This window comes from Nansenia antarctica (assembly GCF_963989245.1).
Source record: "Nansenia antarctica genome assembly, chromosome: 2".
NCBI lineage: Eukaryota > Metazoa > Chordata > Actinopteri > Argentiniformes > Microstomatidae > Nansenia > Nansenia antarctica.
Genome location: NC_137675.1, coordinates 75894896 through 75913076, shown reverse-complemented (window position 1 = coordinate 75913076; position 18181 = coordinate 75894896). Strand labels below are relative to the sequence as shown.

Sequence of the window (18181 nt, the reverse complement as noted above, 5' to 3'; positions counted from 1 at the left end):
ACGAAATATTGTTTTAAGTACAATAAAGCTTTATTTATTTTAAGAACGTGTGGTGCCAGGCTGGCTGCAGCTTGCACACGGATTCCGTTTCAAACCATTTTTTCTACCCTTTTTCTAAGAGGCTAAGTTTACGCACTGCCTTAGTTTTATAGTAATAACAATTTAAGATTGAACAGTGTGGACAAGACAAGACAAGCACCGCGTTATATGAATACAATCTGAACATGTGAAAGTACAGCGCAACTAGGATGCACGTGAGAAAAAAAAAACAAGGTTCGATTTCCTGTTAAGGTCAAACAAGCTTCCGCAATCCTTGAGAATCACAACAACAGACAGCTGTTTGCCAAGATGGCGGATGCTTATGCAGGAGAAGAAGAGGGTCCTCCCCTGGACACTAAAGAAGCCGGGGACCAAATAAAAGCGATTTTGCGGCGTTGTCGAGGCCGCCCGAGGCTCACAGACACGGATCGCGCACAGAGACGCCTCGAGTCCCGCAAGAAGTACGACGTGAGGCGAGTCTATCTCGGGGAATCTCACAAGGTCTGGAGCGAGCTGCGCCGGCGGACGAGTCTGAGTGACGCTGGGCTGGCGGAGTACCTCATCTTGCTCGACTCAACATACGGGGAGAGATATCAGCAGAGATACGGCATAGGGTATGTCTGTTTCATGTAATCATGTCTGTGTCTCATTTGAAGTGGTAGGCTAGACTCTCTACCGAGCAATTATCCAGGACCTAGATGATCGTGGACTACTACATTCGTCCTCTGCTGACATTTACAGTCCGAATTAAATGTGAAGACCACTTTACTGCAGGAAACCTCTCCTACTGACCCAGTCCCCTAATGAGTCAAACTGGGCTAGTGCCAGTATCTAGAAGTGGTCTAAGCTCAAGGTTGTTTTAGCTCGTGTCATTTTTGCCATAATAATTGTAACCTTCTGTTTTTGGCGGATAGGAAGAAGACTGGTGAAGAACTATGCATAAAACAGAAAAGGGGTAAGCAGTGCCCTTCACCTCCATCCAAGTCTCCACCTGTGCCTCCACACATTGAGGATTTAGTTAGGCCCATTTGGTACTAGTCTCCCCCCCCCCCTCTCTGATCATTAATTGTACCTACAGGGAAAAGGGAGAGAGTGTCCCGCCTCCACAGCCTGGTGACCTGGTACCAGGACCACTCCCAGACCTGCCCACATGAGCCTCAGCTCCGTGCACTGGAACCCCAACCAGGGTTCTCCACCTCTGCTATCTGGCAGTGTGATGCTGAGCATTCGTTTGTGCAACATCTGTGCACGCCACCGAGGGGGGCCAGCGAGTCAGAGCCAGAGGGGGAGGAGGAGGAGGAGGAGGAGGAAGAAGATGATGATGATGAAGAAGAAGAAGAGGAGAGAGGCACGGGGGTAGATGAGACCAGTGGTGTTATGACCAGGAGGAGGAGGAGAGAGACAGACGTCCACAGGCAGCTCACAGGTACATTGTGATGACGTGCTTGGTGGGTGAAACAGCGACTATGGTTTCTAAATAGAAAAGCCTAGATACTTATTAGGCTTTTAATTATACAGGATCAGATGCATCATGTATGTAGCCATAGATGTTATATTATACGTTAGAGAACACTGATCTTAGTACTTCTGATTCCTTCCTTTTCCTAGATGCTGGAGAGGATTTGGAAGATGTAAGAGCTCAGGTGACATTGGATCAGGCAGAGCAGGCCACAGCTCTCAGTCAACTCCCAGGTATGGAGGTGCCGTCCCGGGATACCCCACTGACAGAGTCCCTCTCTGGGCATCACTCTGTCTGGGAAATGGAGGTGGTGATGGAGACAGATAGACAGCAAGTCCCTGAGTCTGACAACGAGGGGGCTGGGTTCCACACTATAGGGGAGGACGGCCACTTGCTGGAGGAGGCTGAAGATCTAAGAAGAGACCGAGGTGACGGAAGAGAAGACGGAGGGGAGGGAATGGGTACGGCACAAGATGGCGGCTACGAGTGTGTCGTAGTGACCGCGTCCCTAACTGACCGACTAGACAAAGCCGACGACGGCGACAGCGAACAGACGCTGAGTGACGCCGTCGGGGTCGGCTCTCAGGCCGACCTCCACCCCGTCCCGTCCACCATGCAGGTCCCAGGGCACGGGGAGCTGTTTGACTCTCAGACACTACGGACTGTGGTGGCCAGCTGTGAGATACCCAACCAACGCGGTGGGACTCTGGAGGGATCTCAGGTAATGGCAATGAATCTGGATCATCACCCTGGTGAAGATACTGTTCAGTGCTGTCCTTATATAGCCTAGTACTGTAGTGGAATCTTGGGGTGGGGATGGGGGTTTGTATACTTGATAGAAATACAACATTGCTTTTGAGTTTAGGGTTAGGGTTATTTAAAAAAAAATATATGATACGGTACATGTGGGAAAACTAGGGTTAGGTGCTAGGGTGCTAGGGTTAAGGTTAGGGTTAGGGTTAAGGTTAGGGTTAGACATGCCAGCATGTACCAAGTCACCCTAGCACCTAACCCTAGTTTTCCCACATGTACCATATTCCCACATGTACCGTAACATATATATTTACAAGCACCATCTCACTGTCTATTGAGTTTTACCCAAATTGTAAGCTCTTCAGCGCTTAACCGTGCTTATTGGTCCTGAAAGCACAACCGTCTTGTAGTCTTATTCATATGTATTTTATGCCGGACTCTTTCCTAGCTGATCATCATCACGGGCCCCAGCTACGAGGCCCTGGCCTCCGAGGGCATCCAGCTCAACATGGGGGGCGGAGATGTAGAGGAGGTCACCTGCACCGTCATAGAGGGTGTGGCCTACAACCAAGTGTGCCAATCGGGAGCAGACCTCGGGATGACGGACGCAGACTCCATTACAGGTACCCTTGACTTCACAGAGCTTTTGGTCATGACAGACAGACCATGTTTTCACAGATACGCTTATATGCTCGGTTTGTTTTGGATGCTTGTCACCAAAACATACATCTTTTTCCATGTGATTAGTGACAGTTATGTGATGTCCTCCACAGATCTTAGTGAGAAGCAGCTTCTCCAGCCCAGTGTTGAGCCTCATGGGTTGGAGCCAGCCCATGAGAGGGAGCTGCAGAGGGGCCTGGGCAGGTGAGTGAGCAGCATGGAGAACTATGGCCAACAGGGACTGAAGTGACTTCGAAGAGGGAGGTGTTTCATTAGGTTAATTTGAATATACTCTTTAAGAAGAGTTCTATTCTACTCAGGTGTATGTATATGGTTACAATAAAAACAAGACCCGCAGGGGCGCTTAGGTGGCGTAGCGGGTTAAGCGCTGACCATGTAACCGCAGGGTCCCCGGTTCGATTCCGGCCGGGGACATATCCTGCATGTCATCCCTCCTCTCTCTCTCACCCATCCTTCCTGTCTAAATCTTCTCTGTATCTGTCAAATAAAATGAAAAATATGAGTGGGACTGCCCCACTCAGAAAAAATAACTTTAAAAAAGAAAAGAAAAAAAAAAGACCCGCTGTGCATCTCCAACCTCTCCTCCGGGCCGGCTCAGGAGGTAGAGCGGGGCGTCTAATGATCTCAAGGTCGGCAGTTTGATCACCAGAGGTGTCCTTGGGCAAGACATTGAACCCCAAATTGTTGCTCCCAATGAGCGGGCCGGCACCTTGCATAGTAGCTTGCTGCCATTGGTGTGTGTGAAGGTGTGTGTGAATGGGTGAATGAGAGGCCATTGTAAAGCGCTTTGGAATATGGCGCTCTATAAGTGCAGTCCGTAGACTCACTACTGGTTTTGTTCTCCTCCGTGCTGCAACAGATCTAAGAGGACCAGGAGAGGTCCCATCATCGAAGCCGACGGAATGCTCAAGATGTTCCACTGTCCGTATGAAGGCTGCAGTCAAGTCTATGTAGCTATCAGCAGCTTCCAGGTAAATGTGCTCAGGTGTGTCCACTGCACCCTGGGTATTAAAGGAAACTTTTTGACCACAACAATCTTATCAAGCTCAGTCAAGAGAATAGGAATGCAGATATTATGATTACTAGGGATGCACGATATGCATTTTTTCCAACCGATACCGATGTTTACCCGCTTCTCGTGGCCGATAACCGATATGATAACCGATATATATTTTAAAAAAAATCTTTCCCAGCACCAGGGGAGCCCCCCCTCCCAAATTTCGTTGTTTGGTACCTGTACTATAGCAATGACAATAAAGACCATTCAGATATAATTTCACAGTTGATAACCTGTAGTTCATGCACACCTGAAGGTAAGAAAGGCTATGTAGTGAGCAAAGATTGATGATTTAATATTCCATAGTGATCTCACCAAATCTAACTTACATCACTATTGTTAACACAACAAAGAGAACACTTCTGACTCTTCAAATGTTCATTTATTAGATAGATAGAGATAGATAGACTTTATTTGTCATTGTTACAGTACAGGTACCAAACAACGAAATTTAGGAGGGGAGGCTCCCCTGGTGTTTAAGAAAGGAAAAAGAAACACATTTTGGAAAAAGCATAGATGCATAAAATCACAAGAAGATAAGGAGCTGGTTTACATCAATAGAGGCTATGTACACAATCCACTGTACTATACTGCACAGATAGTCAACTAGGGTTGTCATATTGCACAAGAAAGTATTTTTTCACATTTTTTTAAAGTGTCACAGTTTGCAGGCTTGAAAATGTACATGTTTGTGCCTCAGCACTAGCTGCCATTACAATCCGTCCGGACTTGTCCTGGGCCCAGAACTTAGGCCTTTTCTGTGTTCAGGGCCTTGACGGCCCTGTGGTAGAAGCTGTCCTTCAGTCTGTTTGTCCTAGCGGCCGGGGTCCTGTACCTCCTGTTCGAGGGCAGCTTGACAAAGTGTTCGTGCCCAGGGTGGGTCGGGTCCTCTAACAAACAGAATCTGTTATAGACAGTGCACAATGCTTTTTTTAGCCAAGATCTGGCCTCCTTTTATGAAAACAAAAAAGGCTCACCTAAGATATATTATTATATTGCGCGCATTGTCCCTCAGCACAACGTGCACCCGCTCCTTAGGTATCTTCCACTGTCCAAACATGGTTTCAAAAGCCCCGCGGATGGCTGTCGCTGTATGCGAACCGGAGAACTCCTGCGCATGCAGCAATGTCTTCTTCATATTGAAGTCCTCATCCAGCCACTGGGCCGTCAAACTAAGCATACTGACTGGACTAACGTCAGAAGTCCATATGTCCGTGGTAAAACTTATCTGGCTTACTATACGCTAGTATCGATCAGACTATGGATGTGTGTGGCGACTGTATCATACATAGCAGGCAGGCACACGTCTGCAAAATAGCGGCGACTTGGGAGTGTATACCGGGGCTCTAAATGTGAAATTAGCTGGCGAAATCCTTTATCTTCTACTACAGAGAAAGGCTGGTCGTCGAGGGCCATCAACTCCATTATTTTTTCATTGATTGCTTGAGCCTTTGAGCTGTCTCGAGAGACTTCCTGCAGTTTTCAAATGCGTGTTCAATAGGCACCGCGGCTTTTTTTTTCGCAGCTAGGCTACTAGGCTACTAGTGTTGATATTCCTTCCATACAGCGTGCTTGCAATGGTGAATCTTAAGGTGACTTATGAGATTCGTTGTGTTGTAACTCGTAGACCTTTGCCCTCCTCTCCGAACTTTTGTCGAACATGTATTGCAAATTGCAAACGCACGATCTGCCTCAGAAACTCTGCAGAATGTCAGACACACCGGGGAAGCTCTCATGTTTCGCTCTCGTCTCGTCTATATACACTGCGTGCCTGTACGCAGGCGCAGCAGCATGAGCGCGGAAACCGGAAGCAGAAATATTTCCGGCTTCATATTATCGGCTCTATATCGGCTAAAATTTTATAAAACCGATAAATACCGATAAACATTAATTTCCCATTATCGGGCCGATAAATATCGTGCATCCCTAATGATTACATTACTATGATTGACTGTTTAGTGTTTTCTTACATGTTCTTCTTCTTCGTTTTTGTTTCCTCCTTGCAGAACCATGTGAATCTTGTTCACAGGAAGGGGAGGACCAAGGTGTGTCCTCACCCAGGCTGTGGCAAGAAGTTCTATCTATCAAACCACCTCCACCGCCACATGATCATCCACTCTGGTGGGCACACACACACATGTACACGCACATAGGACTGGAATACATCTTCAAGATCTTAAACTTGATCTACCTCTCTACATATGTGCAGGCGTCCGAGACTTCATCTGTGAAACGTGTGGGAAGTCATTCAAACGCAAGAATCACTTGGAGGTTCACCGGCGCACCCACACAGGAGAGACGCCCCTACAGTAAGTGAACTCACTCACAATGGCACTGAAGTTACAACTCAATCGATTCTCTTTGAATACAGAAAGGTTTTATAGTACGGTATGTGCATTTTGCCCCACAAAACTAAACCTGACTGGAATTAACAAAATATTGATGCTTAATTCTCGTTCCTCTCTCTTGTACTTCTCCGTCTGTGCCGCAGGTGTGAGATCTGTGGGTACCAGTGCCGCCAGCGGGCCTCTCTCAACTGGCACATGAAGAAGCACACCCCCGAGGCACACTACAACTTCACCTGTGAACACTGTGGCAAGAGGTTTGAGAAACTAGACAGTGTGAAGTTCCACAAGCTAAAGAGCCACCCAGACCAGCAGGCAACATGAAGATGAAGCTCCAACACTGCTGGATGGAGCAAGCAATAAATACCTGTTGACCAGGAGGGGTGGACCACACAGGGGCTGAATCTGTCTGCTTGGGAGGTTAGAGAAGAGGTGAAGTGAAGAGACAGACAGACAGACAGACTCCTTGCCCAAAAAGGAACCGCCTTGTCTGAACACTCAAAGGTGCGTGTGCGGGTGTGCCCGTGTGTGCCTGTGTGTGTGTGCGTACGTGCGTGCGTGCGTGTGCCTGTGTGTGTGTGTGTGTGTGCGTGTGTGTGTGTCGTGGAGGACACATTCACAGGGTTACTACTACAGAGCCAATAGATTTAAGTAATGGTTAGTGTAACTCCCTATGGTGGGCCATCGACTCTCCTTTCACTGTTAGCTGTGCTGGACACAGCCTGTCTAGATCTCACAGGGTCTTCAGTCTGTCCAGACTACCTTGGATCTCTAGTTGATGTCAAGCATTACATTTCACAGTTGTTTACATAATGAATTGTTAATTTATGTTATACTTTTTACCTTAAATACACTCGCTGAACACTTTAGTAGGAACACTATACTAATACTGGGTAGGGCCTCCCTTTGCTCTCAAAATAGCCTAGATTCTTCATGGCATTGATTCCACAAGATGTTGGAAACATTCCTTTGAGATTCTGGTCCATGATGACATGATTGCATCACGCAATTCAAAGATTTTTCAGGTGAACTTTCAAGCTGTGAATCTCCCGTTCTATCACATCCCACAGGTGTTCTATTGGATTCAGATCCAGTGACTGGGAAGGTCATTGAAGAACACTGAACTCATTGTCATGTTAATGAAACCAGTTTGAGATGACTTTTGCTTTGTGACATGGTGCATTATCATACAGGAAGTAGCCATTAGGAGATGGGTACATTGTGGCCATGAAGGGATGCACATGGTAAACAACAATACTCTCATGGGCTGTGGCATTCAAGTGCTGATCGATTGGTATTAATGGTCCCAAACACAAACAAACCAGCTTGGACTGTTGACAGGTGTACAGATGTTCCTAAAAAAGTGTTCGGTGAGTGTATATCCATCATTGTTTCCTTTTGTGTTCATTTCTAATCTCTTGTCACTCACATGGTCATAATAACTTGCCTGTTAAAATGAAATAGGTAACAGGTTTTTCATCAAGGTTGTGTTTTTAATTTGTCATTTAAGCAATGGAGAATATACATGAACCCTCATCTGGCAAAATGGCAAACCCCATTATGGCACTGGAATGTGGGTAAAAACAATCTACTGATGTCAATGTCTTCCAATTGAGGATGTTATCAATGTACCAATAGATTTATAATACATGCTATCTATGGGACCCGAAATAGAAGAGAAATGTATTGTTGCACAAGTGGTGTGGACCGGTATTACTCATTGAAGCATAAGAGGACCGGTGTTAGTAATTTTCAACTGGCCTTCTATCCTTTACTCTCACCCACCACAATGAGTGTTTTAAGTGGAAGTCTTATGTAAGCCATTGTTCTACTAATATTTCTGCTGGCCAGTTGTCTCCCCTTCAGAGCTAAGAGACCGTGTCTTATGACTCATACACAGTGAAGAGACACACTGATATATTCAGAGTTTGTGTGTGTGTGTGTGTGGGGGGAAAGGTGCATCTTCTTGTTCTTTATCTTTCTTTGTTCTGTTTTGTGTCTCCAAATGATTTTGTCTTTTGTTTGTCATTACCAATTCAGTTTTTTAAATACTCTCTGAAGATGTATAACAGATGCACTAATTTCTAGTCATGTTCTTTTCCTGTCTTCTTTACCACCGCAATGATTAATGTAAAATATGTGAATGACACATGGATTATGTACATATTTCTGATTGAAACGTTTGTTTGAGACAAATGTTATGGAGAATAAAAAGGTGTGCTGACTTGGGAGTGTGGGAGAAGTCCTTTCAAGACACGGGAAGAAAGGGAAGTGTTGTCACAGTTAACACACAATGATCCTGTAAACATAGGGCTTTTCAGAGTACCTCGTAATGACTCTACAATGAGACACCAGGTATGACGCCAACTTCGTTGTTTGATTGGTGTTGAGCAAACCCAAATTTTGTCTCAGACGGAACACTTGTACTAAAAGGAACAACTTGAATTCTAAAGCTCTATTTACTGATGGTAAGGGACATTGGAATGTCAAATACATTATATGGCCAGAATCATACTCCCGACAATTATCTATTCACATCAGGGAAGGCTGGTGGAGTTAGAAATCTGAGGACGGGTCCATCATTTCTACCACCACCTGCCTCGACTGATTCACACTACTGAACCAATGAGGTAGGTACAACTCTCAGCCACACTTATAATTGAAGTAGATATATTTAGCTGAGGTTCTTGGCAATGTCAAGTCTCAATAGGATGGCTATATTAGTGTAGGCCAGGGGGTTATGGTTATTATTTTATTTAAAAAAAAATATGAACCCAAATTGCTCCATGTGTGTTGCAATAGATTTCTGGCTCACCACCCAACTCTTCAGTGCATTAAAAAACATGAATTCTAGGATGATGTATAAGATTGTGAATGCCTCATGTACAGTCACCGACTATCGAGAAAAAACAAATGACCTCACCATCATGTGAACATTAGGTCAGCTATCATCTCAGATCCCAGTCAGTCATGTCATGTCTTGGAAATACTTACTGTATTACTCTTTTCATTAATACTATTGTACACATCACATGTGAGTAGGGTTCCTGTGGTAAAAGGCCCGTGTGTGTGTGTGTGTGTGTGTGTAGCTTTAACATTACTGTGACTACAGACAAATGCTGCCGCTCTTCCCCAGGTGGGTGTCCATTAGGGAGGTGAACTACTTGCCTTCACCAATCACTCCCACCTGTTCGCCTCTGCTCTTTCCCCTCCCTACCCCCTACCCCCCCCCCTCTCTCTCTCTCTGTTTATAACCAACCTGCAGTCACAGTGAGGCACAGGAAGAGAGAAACAGAGAGGCACACACAAGTAGAGGTCACTCTCAAAGGGACACAGGGAAATCAGCCAACACTCTCCCACACCCCTGTACTGTAATCACACACTTGTTCTCCCAGCAACAGCCTCCATCACTTGTGTGAAGGTAAGAGACTCTCTCTCTCTCTATCTATCTCTCTCTCTCTTCTTGCACCGCACCTTGGTCTCAAAGCAACTTGTTGTGCCTCTACATTGATAGGTAGTTGGTTGACTAAAATCACCTGATCTAATTCTTGAACATGACTTATAACCTATTAACAGCAATGTTTAAACTGGCAGTTACTTGGTAGCGTTTGTGATTTTTCAGATATATTTTCCTGAAAAGTCAGAGGCCGTGACAACCTAGGTAGGAATGCAACAATGATCCTTTGTGACTCTCCTGGGAGTTCAACTCAAACCTGCAATTACTCCTCTCAATGAAATCCTTTGAGATGTGTCTCCTGTTTTGATGGAGTATGGTCAGACTCAGACTAGAAGATTGTCTCTGTGAGGGCGAAGTTTTGCTCACCCCTCTTCCTGGAAACCATGTGTCCCAAGGTAATGTCAGAACCCAGAATCTTTGACATGAAACTAGTCTGATAAAAAGTATTTAGTTTTTCCTGGTTAACACTCAAGCCTAAACCATTTACTCTTTGAGATTCACAAAGAAAGCTCACCTACAGTAATCCAAACATAACGCTTCCTTATCCATTTTCCTTTCCAGTTATAGAAGATGTTTTCTCATTGTCAAGTACATTCTCTGAATGATTTTGTAAACATATTATAAACACTTATAAGGGATATCAGAATACTAAGATCAAGGTTTAATACGTATGAGAGCATCTATCATAACGTGTTGCCTACTGTACTGTATACTCTCCTTCCTCTAGTTGTCAGTTGGTCCCTCGTTAGTTGTCCCCTATCTTGATAATTCCAGGAATGGTTGACCTGATTATAGTGGCAATAGATTTTATTCTTTAAAATTCAGTTATTATTGTTTTACAGCAGTCTGGTGATGGATGGTTATTTTGGCTGTGTTGTGTTTATGCCATCATTTGAATATGCAAAGCCCAACCCCAGGGCCATTGTGACAGTATGTATTACTTTCCTCCATATGTGTTGCACTATAATTCATACAGAAATAAATGAAACAGTATTAATATCATTCTAATAACATAAAAGAAGCATAATATAATGTGTCAGGACTTTTTCTTCTTCTTTTCAAATTTTTAATTATTATTTTTTTTTACAATACAATGCTTTAAACATGTGGCTTTGAATGCCACTTCACACATTAGATCAAAATGGCATTTGGGTCTCTGTGCTGTATGAACATGGCTTGCTGGAAGGATTTGTTTGCCATTTGCATGTGACTCCGGCTGTAAATAAATCACCAGGCTAACTCACAGCGTCACAGCTCAACTGCTGCTCTCACCAAGGCACGAGATCATGAGTGACCATAAGGAAGGAAAAGCTGGGGGGGGGGGAACCTACCTATCATGATGTGTTGCTGTGCCAACGTATGATTAACCTGGAGAAAGCTAAATATTGATACAGTGACAACCATCCCCTTGTTTTAAAAAACTGGCTATTAATGTCACAACCTCTGTAATTCTGTCAAGTCAAGTGGTGCTGCCACTTCACGTTCCACATTCATGGGGGCCATGTAAAAGACAGGAGGGCACACTGTCATGGATGCTATAACTAGTGCCACATCGAGTACACATAACTAGTACCAGGGCTTTTTCCGTAGTAAGGTTACATGGTCAGGCAAACGTTCTTTAAACTGTTGTTGTCCTTATTCAAGGAACAGATTAGCTGAGACAATGGGCACTGTTCCCCTCCTAGGGGCTTTTAGGCAGACACACACACACACACACACAGAGTAAAGGGTATTAGAGGGTCATAAACCAGAGCAGGATGAGATGATCCACAGATAGTTTAACTACCAGAACAGGACATGCCATAAACCGGCCCGGTTAATGGGCCTCTGTATTTTAATGTGCCCCTGACTGACACAGTGGACCATAAACTTCCTTAAACTTCCTTGGCACCTCATTGCCTCTGATGGTTGCCACAAAGTTTCCAATTCAAATGTAGGCGCCAGAGAATACCTGTACCCATAAACTGCCCCACCAAAAATACATTTTGAATTAAATTTGAATGAATAACATTAGACCACCTTTGCATCGAAAATTCTGCGGCTTCAGGTAGGATAGATTCACTCCACAAACGCAGAACAGGATTTCTGGACATCGGAATATGTCGCTTTGGGCTGGTCTGCTGTTATATTTTTAAAATCTATTTGCAAAAGACTTACCATTCCTTTTATTTGTTTACGGCACATTTGACTGAAAATACAGTGGCGCGCAGTGTTGCTTTGTCATTGAGTATGTGCCTGACTTACCTTCTACAGGCCTTGATTCTAAATCAAACAAACCGTCACTCCACTCTTCCACTCCCAGAGACGTTTGGGAAAGCCTACAGTAAAGGTCACAGTCGAAACCAAACGCAAGGGCAAGCTTGAGGACGTGTTTGAGGACGATAAGTTGATAGGGAAATGTTCTTGGGAAAGTGGCAGGTGTTTTCTCACCCACCTCTCTATTCTCGTAGACAAAGTGCTAGTTTCCTGGTAACAGGGTTAGAAAGGACAAACAGCATCTTAGTGTTTAGAGTCTTTGTTAACCTGTCACTTAATTAGCAGACGTGACAACATACAGTCAGTGTGTTTGACAGAAGTGACTGTTTGACAGAATTCCCATTTGCTTGACATCAACAGAGACTAACTGCCAATGGCCCCTGGTCATAGCATAGATTACTTTCTTACGATGACTAATGGATAGATGATTGACTTACTTAGACAAATGTATTTGTTGTTTGGATAAAGGTGTCTGCTAAATGCCAAAAATGTAAAAAGAAAATAAAGAGAGTGACTGTTTCACTTGGATTTCAGTATCTCCATTAAGTATGTGTGTTTATTCAGGAAGTGCAAGAAACACTTTCAGAATGAAGGTGTATGAGATAAGGTTCTGACTAAAACCAAGATACCATTCTCAAGATTTTGTTCACTACCTATCACCACTATGTAGATGTAGCAGTGATCTCATCCCAATGAGTCAGTAGATCTATAGAATTTGAAAACGTGATTATTAAGTCATGCATGATGAGTCATAACATTATTTTTCTCTTCTCTTCTTTTCGTCCAGGTCAATCAAATTGCATCAACAATGGGTTGCTTCGAGTTTCTCAAAGTTATGATGTTCGCCTTCAATGGCCTCATCTTTGTGAGTATGTTTTATTATCATCAACATAGTCTAACAGTGAGGTACAAATCGGAGGCGGACTTATTGTAATGCATGGAATGGAATCAGGAATCAATCAATACCATTCTTAATCCCATCCCATGCATAACAATGAGTCTGTCCTCTGATTTCTTTTTTTATATCAAATGCTTTATTTTCAAAATATTTTCTTTTTTTTTTAACACAGCACAGTCATAGTTAACAGCAAACATTGCTCCCACCCTCCCCTCCCCCAGTCAATCCTTGCTCCAAACAAAGTATACTTATGTACAGATCTTCTTCATCAGATGAAAAGAAAATGCCACAGGGTGTCCACATTGATTATAATGTCATATTGAAAGGAAAAGAGAAAAGAAAAGTAAATAAATGCAATTATTAAAAAAAAAGGTTTCCTGGATGTATAAAACAACTCAAAACGCATCTCAACAGGACAGCATGTCTGGATCGAACTCCTGAAAGTAGTCTAAGAAGGGCCCCCACACCTTAATAAATAATTTATTTATTAAAATAATACATTTCTTATTTAAGTGAGTTATTGAGTAACGTATCTTCTCTAATTTAAGACAGGACATAATGTCCCTAAGCCATTGAGCATGAGTGGGCGGGGCTGCACTCTTCCATCTCAGTAGCCAAGAGAGAGGCAAACGCCAGAGTACGGCGTTGGACAGGGGTGAAAAGTGTATCGTCCTCCCCAGCGGTATTAAAAAGGGCAATCAAAGGGTTAGGTTCTAACTCTGCCCTTGTAACCTGGGACAACGTACCAAACACCTCTCTCCAGTATTTCTCTAAGCTGGGGCATGTCCAGAACATGTGGATAAGGGTTGCATCCTCCATTTTACATCTGTCACAGTCCTCTGATTTCTAACTCCACTGACTGTTACACTCTCACTGTAACACTATGGTCCCTGGTAACAGTGTTTTGCATGATGGTACTCATTTTACTGGCAGAAACACATTAATACAGTATTGTGTGTCACCATAAAAGGGAAAACTGTAAACTAAGAACTGTAAACACTTGTGTAAGATGTGATAGATGGGGTCTGAATGATTCAGTAGAGAAGTGGCCAGTGACAGTGCAACAACCTCCTGACCAGCTACAGTACATAATGTCCTCCCTCTCTCTCCCTCTCCTTCCCTCCCCCTCCTCCACCTCTCTCCTTCAGTTGGCCGGTGCTGCCATCCTGGGCGTGGGGATATGGGTGAAGGTGGACAGTGGCTCCATTCTGGGGTTCCTCCAGAGCGTCGTCAATGCTCCAGGAGAGCTGAGCCAGGTGCTGAACGTGGGCTACCTGCTGATCGCCGTGGGGGCGGTGTTGCTGATTATAGGCTTCCTAGGCTGCTGCGGGGCCATCAGGGAGAGCAAGTGCATGCTGATCCTGGTAAGTCATCTCATGTCTGTGCTGTACCAGTGGAGGCTGGTGGAGGTAGAAATCAGGAGGACGAGCTCATTGTAATGCATGGAATGTAATGAGAAATGGTTTCAAACACGTGTTTGATACCAATCCTCATTCCATTCCATGACTTACAATGAGCCCGTCCTCCGATTTCTACCTCCACCAGTGCTGCACATGATGGGATCAATGATATGACACTGACTCAACACTCAACAACTGTCATGCTTTTCATTATTGGAACCACTCATAACAACTTTTGAATGTTCAGATTCAGATCAAATATTGCCTTGAGAGGGTGGGTGGCCTGCAGATCTGAAGATGTAACTATATTGTAAATGCATGTTTCATTCCCAATACTCATTCTCACGTTCCTCTTCCCATGAACACTTTCTCTCCCCCTGTCTTCTCTCTAGTTCTTTGTAATAGTGTTGGTGGTCTTCATAGCAGAGATTGCTGGAGCAGTGGTGATCCTGGTGTTTAAACCTTTGGTAAGCAAGCAGACAGCCCATTCACTGACTGTACACTTAGAGGAGGCTGGTGGAGGTAGAAATCAGAGGACAGGCTCATTCCATTTCATGTGGTTTATTTTTATTTTTATATCAAATGCTTTATTTTCAATATATATATATATATATATATTTTTAACACAGCACAGTCATAGTTAACAACAAACATTGCTCCCACCCTCCCCTCCCCCGGTCAATCCTTGCTCCAAACAAAGTATACTTATGTACAGATCTTCTTCATCAGATGAAAAGAAAATGCCACAGGGTGTCCACATTGATTATAATGTCATATTAGGAAAAGAGAAAAGAAAAGTAAATAAATGCAATTATAAAAAAATAAAAAAAGGTTTCCTGGATGTATAAAACAACTCAAAACGCATCTCAACAGGACAGCATGTCTGGATCGAACTCCTGAAAGTAGTCTAAGAAGGGCCCCCACACCTTATCAAATGTCTTTGTTAGTTTAGTTATTGAGTAACGTATCTTCTCTAATTTAAGACAGGACATAATGTCCCTAAGCCATTGAGCATGAGTGGACGGGGCTGCACTTTTCCATCTCAGCAGGATAGCTCTTCTAGCCAAGAGAGAGGCAAACGCCAGAGTACGGCGTTCATTTCATGTGTTTGATAGCATTCCTCATTCCATCCCATGCGTTACAATGAAGTCCTCCGATTTTTACCTCCACCAGCTTCCACTGCTGTACAGTATATTGGTAAAAGACGGTTGATAGAGAATATGATGAAGAAGAACTGTGATCTGTGTGTGCGTTTCAGGCAGAGGAGTTGATTAACAAGCTGGGCACCCAAGCAGTTGAGAGCATTCAGAAGGAATATGGTCAGAATTCTGACCTCACCGGTCTGTGGAATACTACTATGGAAACGGTACAATTTACAGCTCTGTTTTAACTTAGAAACTGTTGTTGTAAGATGAGATATTATTTAGATGTATATCATAGATCTAATGATTACAGTGAATCCAATATGTTTAGGTTCATGATTCTAGTTTAACAACAAACAATGACGATCAAATTACCAAATCCAAAAATGTTGAAACCATGCCGCACAAATGTGTAAACTGAATCTTATGTTGTCTAATATGAAAAATCTCTTATGTCTATTCTAGATGAAGTGCTGTGGATTCTACAACTACACAGACTTCACAGACTCTCCATATAACCTAAGGTCGGCTCTCTACCCAGCACAGTGCTGCCGAGCTGGTGTCAGCTCTTGCGATGCTGACCGTGCTGAGGGCAGTGCAGTAAACATGGTACTAACACTGAACTTGATTCTTATCATCTCAATCACACTTAATCTCACTGCCATGAGCATTCTTTCTTTCCATGTAGAGACCTTTTGGCTTCCATGTTGAACCATTTCCAGAGAGGGTTCTAAATAGGAACCAAAAGGGTCTACATGGAACCGAAAAGGGTTCTACTTGGAACCCAAAAGGCTTCTTCAAAGGGTTACCCTACAGGCACAAATGAAGAACCCTTATTTTTTAGAAGAGTTTACATACATTTAAGTAAATCATTGTTCTTAGTCATTCACTGTCATATGATGTACCTAGTGTACAGTAGGAGTGTACCCCATACAGAAACATGTTGGAATGCAACCTACTCTTTAGAGTAGACCTCCAATTGCCTCTCTATACTCACAGATGTGTTGTGTTCCCCATAGACAATCGCTGGCTGCTTCCCAAAGTTTAAGACCCTGATTGATGAAAACACAGCTGTTATTGCAGGAGTGGCATTGGGGATTGCTGGCCTTGAGGTACAGTTCACTTTTCTCTTTCTTTCTCCTCTGTTTACCTATTATCATTATTATACATTGTATTTATACATTACATTAGACATATTATGTATAGCATGGTCCTATTCGCATTGTTTGGTGTTTTTTTGGAAAACTATATTTGTTGTCATGTGCCCTTCAGAGTATAACATGATGTATGCAAATGAATAATGGAATGTGATACTGCTTTACATTCATGCAAAATGTCACACCAGGAAATGATATGATGATATTGATGTTTGTATTGATATTTGTTTCATAATATGCATTTCCTATTTCCCCTAGCTATTGGCGATGGTTGTCTCTATGACTCTGTACTGCAAAATAGGCTCCAAGGGGGAATGAGTACAAACAGAGGAAGGAGGGTTATAGAAGCACCTGCATGGGACCTCTGGACCCTCTCACAGACATATGGACACCAGAGGAGGCTGGTGGAGGTAGAAATTGGAGGACAGGCCCATTGTAATGCATGAAATGGAATAAACATGTGTGTTTGATACCATTCCTCATTCCGTTCCATTCATTACAATGAGCCCGTCCTTTGATTTCTACCTCCACCAGCCTCCCCTGATGGACACCTACTGTCCTATTTCCTCTGAATTCATGAAAGCTGAGGACAAATCCCTAATGAAGCTTTATGATGATAAGGAGAGGACTCCCATCACTGAACTGAGCCAGTTCATATCAAAGAAAATTACTGGATAATCACAAACTTTCTATTTGTACTAAAGTCCTGTACTTTACTGTCTACAATGAATGTACTGTAAATATGTATTTCTGGTAATTTACTGAAAACTGCATCCCGCATTTGATATTGCATATTTTACCTGTGGAGGTAGAAGTCACATGTGTTTGATACTAATCCTTATTCCATTCCATGCATTACAATGAGCCCATCTTCCGATTTCTACCTCCACCAGCCTCCACTGTACCGTAGACCTTCAATATTATGTCATATGTCACATTATTTCAGTGTCCATTTCACTGTTCTGCAGATTATATCAGATCATCAGACAAGGTCTATCACATTATACAACGGCTGTCGCTATCAGGAAATATAATGTAAAAAAAAATGGAGGATGAGATGAGAAAATAAACAAGATTACTGATGCATTGTAAATGTTATAATGTTTTTAAAAAATAAACGTGTATTTATCTAGCTTACGTGTTTTGTTTTCATGTACAAATAGAAATAGATGACTGAACGAGGAAAAACAGTAAAGATATTTGCAAGCAGAGGTAATGTCCTTGCTAAACCAGTATAGATTTACAAGCTCTCAAAACTTGCGAACTTTTAAATAAACGTCTCAGCCAATCAGAACAAGAAGAACTTATAGGCAACCTGTTGCTGTGGGAAACCGACTACCTGATGCTAGCTAAAGGGTTAGCCAGGCCTGTTAACAGTAGTTAAATTGTCCGAGTTTTAGACTTGAATGCGGGTGTAAGGTAAGAATGACTAATTACAATATATTATGCTATGGCCTTTTTTCTCGTGAAATATGTTTTCATGTTTGCTATCTAGCTCGTTAGCTAATAACTAGAGCTAGTAGCCATGTTGGGCCAC

The 18181-nt window shown here is 43.1% G+C and overlaps 2 protein-coding genes across 2 annotated transcripts; both read left to right on the top strand.

Moving 5' to 3' along the window:
* The first annotated feature begins 329 nt into the window (after positions 1 to 329).
* znf653 (zinc finger protein 653) lies at positions 330 to 6836 on the top strand. Its single transcript, XM_080524194.1, has 10 exons — positions 330 to 653; positions 954 to 994; positions 1118 to 1465; positions 1648 to 2219; positions 2700 to 2874; positions 3025 to 3115; positions 3792 to 3903; positions 5996 to 6110; positions 6199 to 6298; positions 6481 to 6836. The coding sequence occupies exons 1-10, from the start codon at positions 349 to 351 to the stop codon at positions 6656 to 6658; spliced, it is 2037 nt and encodes a 678-aa protein (XP_080380320.1). The 5' UTR covers positions 330 to 348; the 3' UTR covers positions 6659 to 6836.
* A 6019-nt stretch (positions 6837 to 12855) lies between these two features.
* LOC308150624 (tetraspanin-1-like) lies at positions 12856 to 16962 on the top strand (the record flags this gene model as incomplete). The annotated part of the gene is made up of 7 exons (XM_080523437.1): positions 12856 to 12912; positions 14094 to 14309; positions 14738 to 14812; positions 15604 to 15711; positions 15953 to 16096; positions 16507 to 16599; positions 16903 to 16962. 7 exons carry the CDS (start codon positions 12856 to 12858, stop codon positions 16960 to 16962), a joined length of 753 nt encoding a protein of 250 aa, XP_080379563.1.
* Between the last annotated feature and the right edge of the window lie 1219 nt (positions 16963 to 18181).

What these genes read in the sequence shown, in the direction of transcription:
- znf653 (XM_080524194.1), top strand. Translation starts at nt 349, where the DNA reads ATGGCGGATGCTTATGCAGGAGAAGAAGAGGGTCCTCCCCTGGACACT. An exon ending in CAGCAGAGATACGGCATAGG is followed by an intron (nt 654 to 953) that starts GTATGTCTGTTT and finishes TTTGGCGGATAG; the next exon opens with GAAGAAGACTGGTGAAGAAC. An exon ending in ACAGGAGAGACGCCCCTACA is followed by an intron (nt 6,299 to 6,480) that starts GTAAGTGAACTC and finishes TCTGTGCCGCAG; the next exon opens with GTGTGAGATCTGTGGGTACC.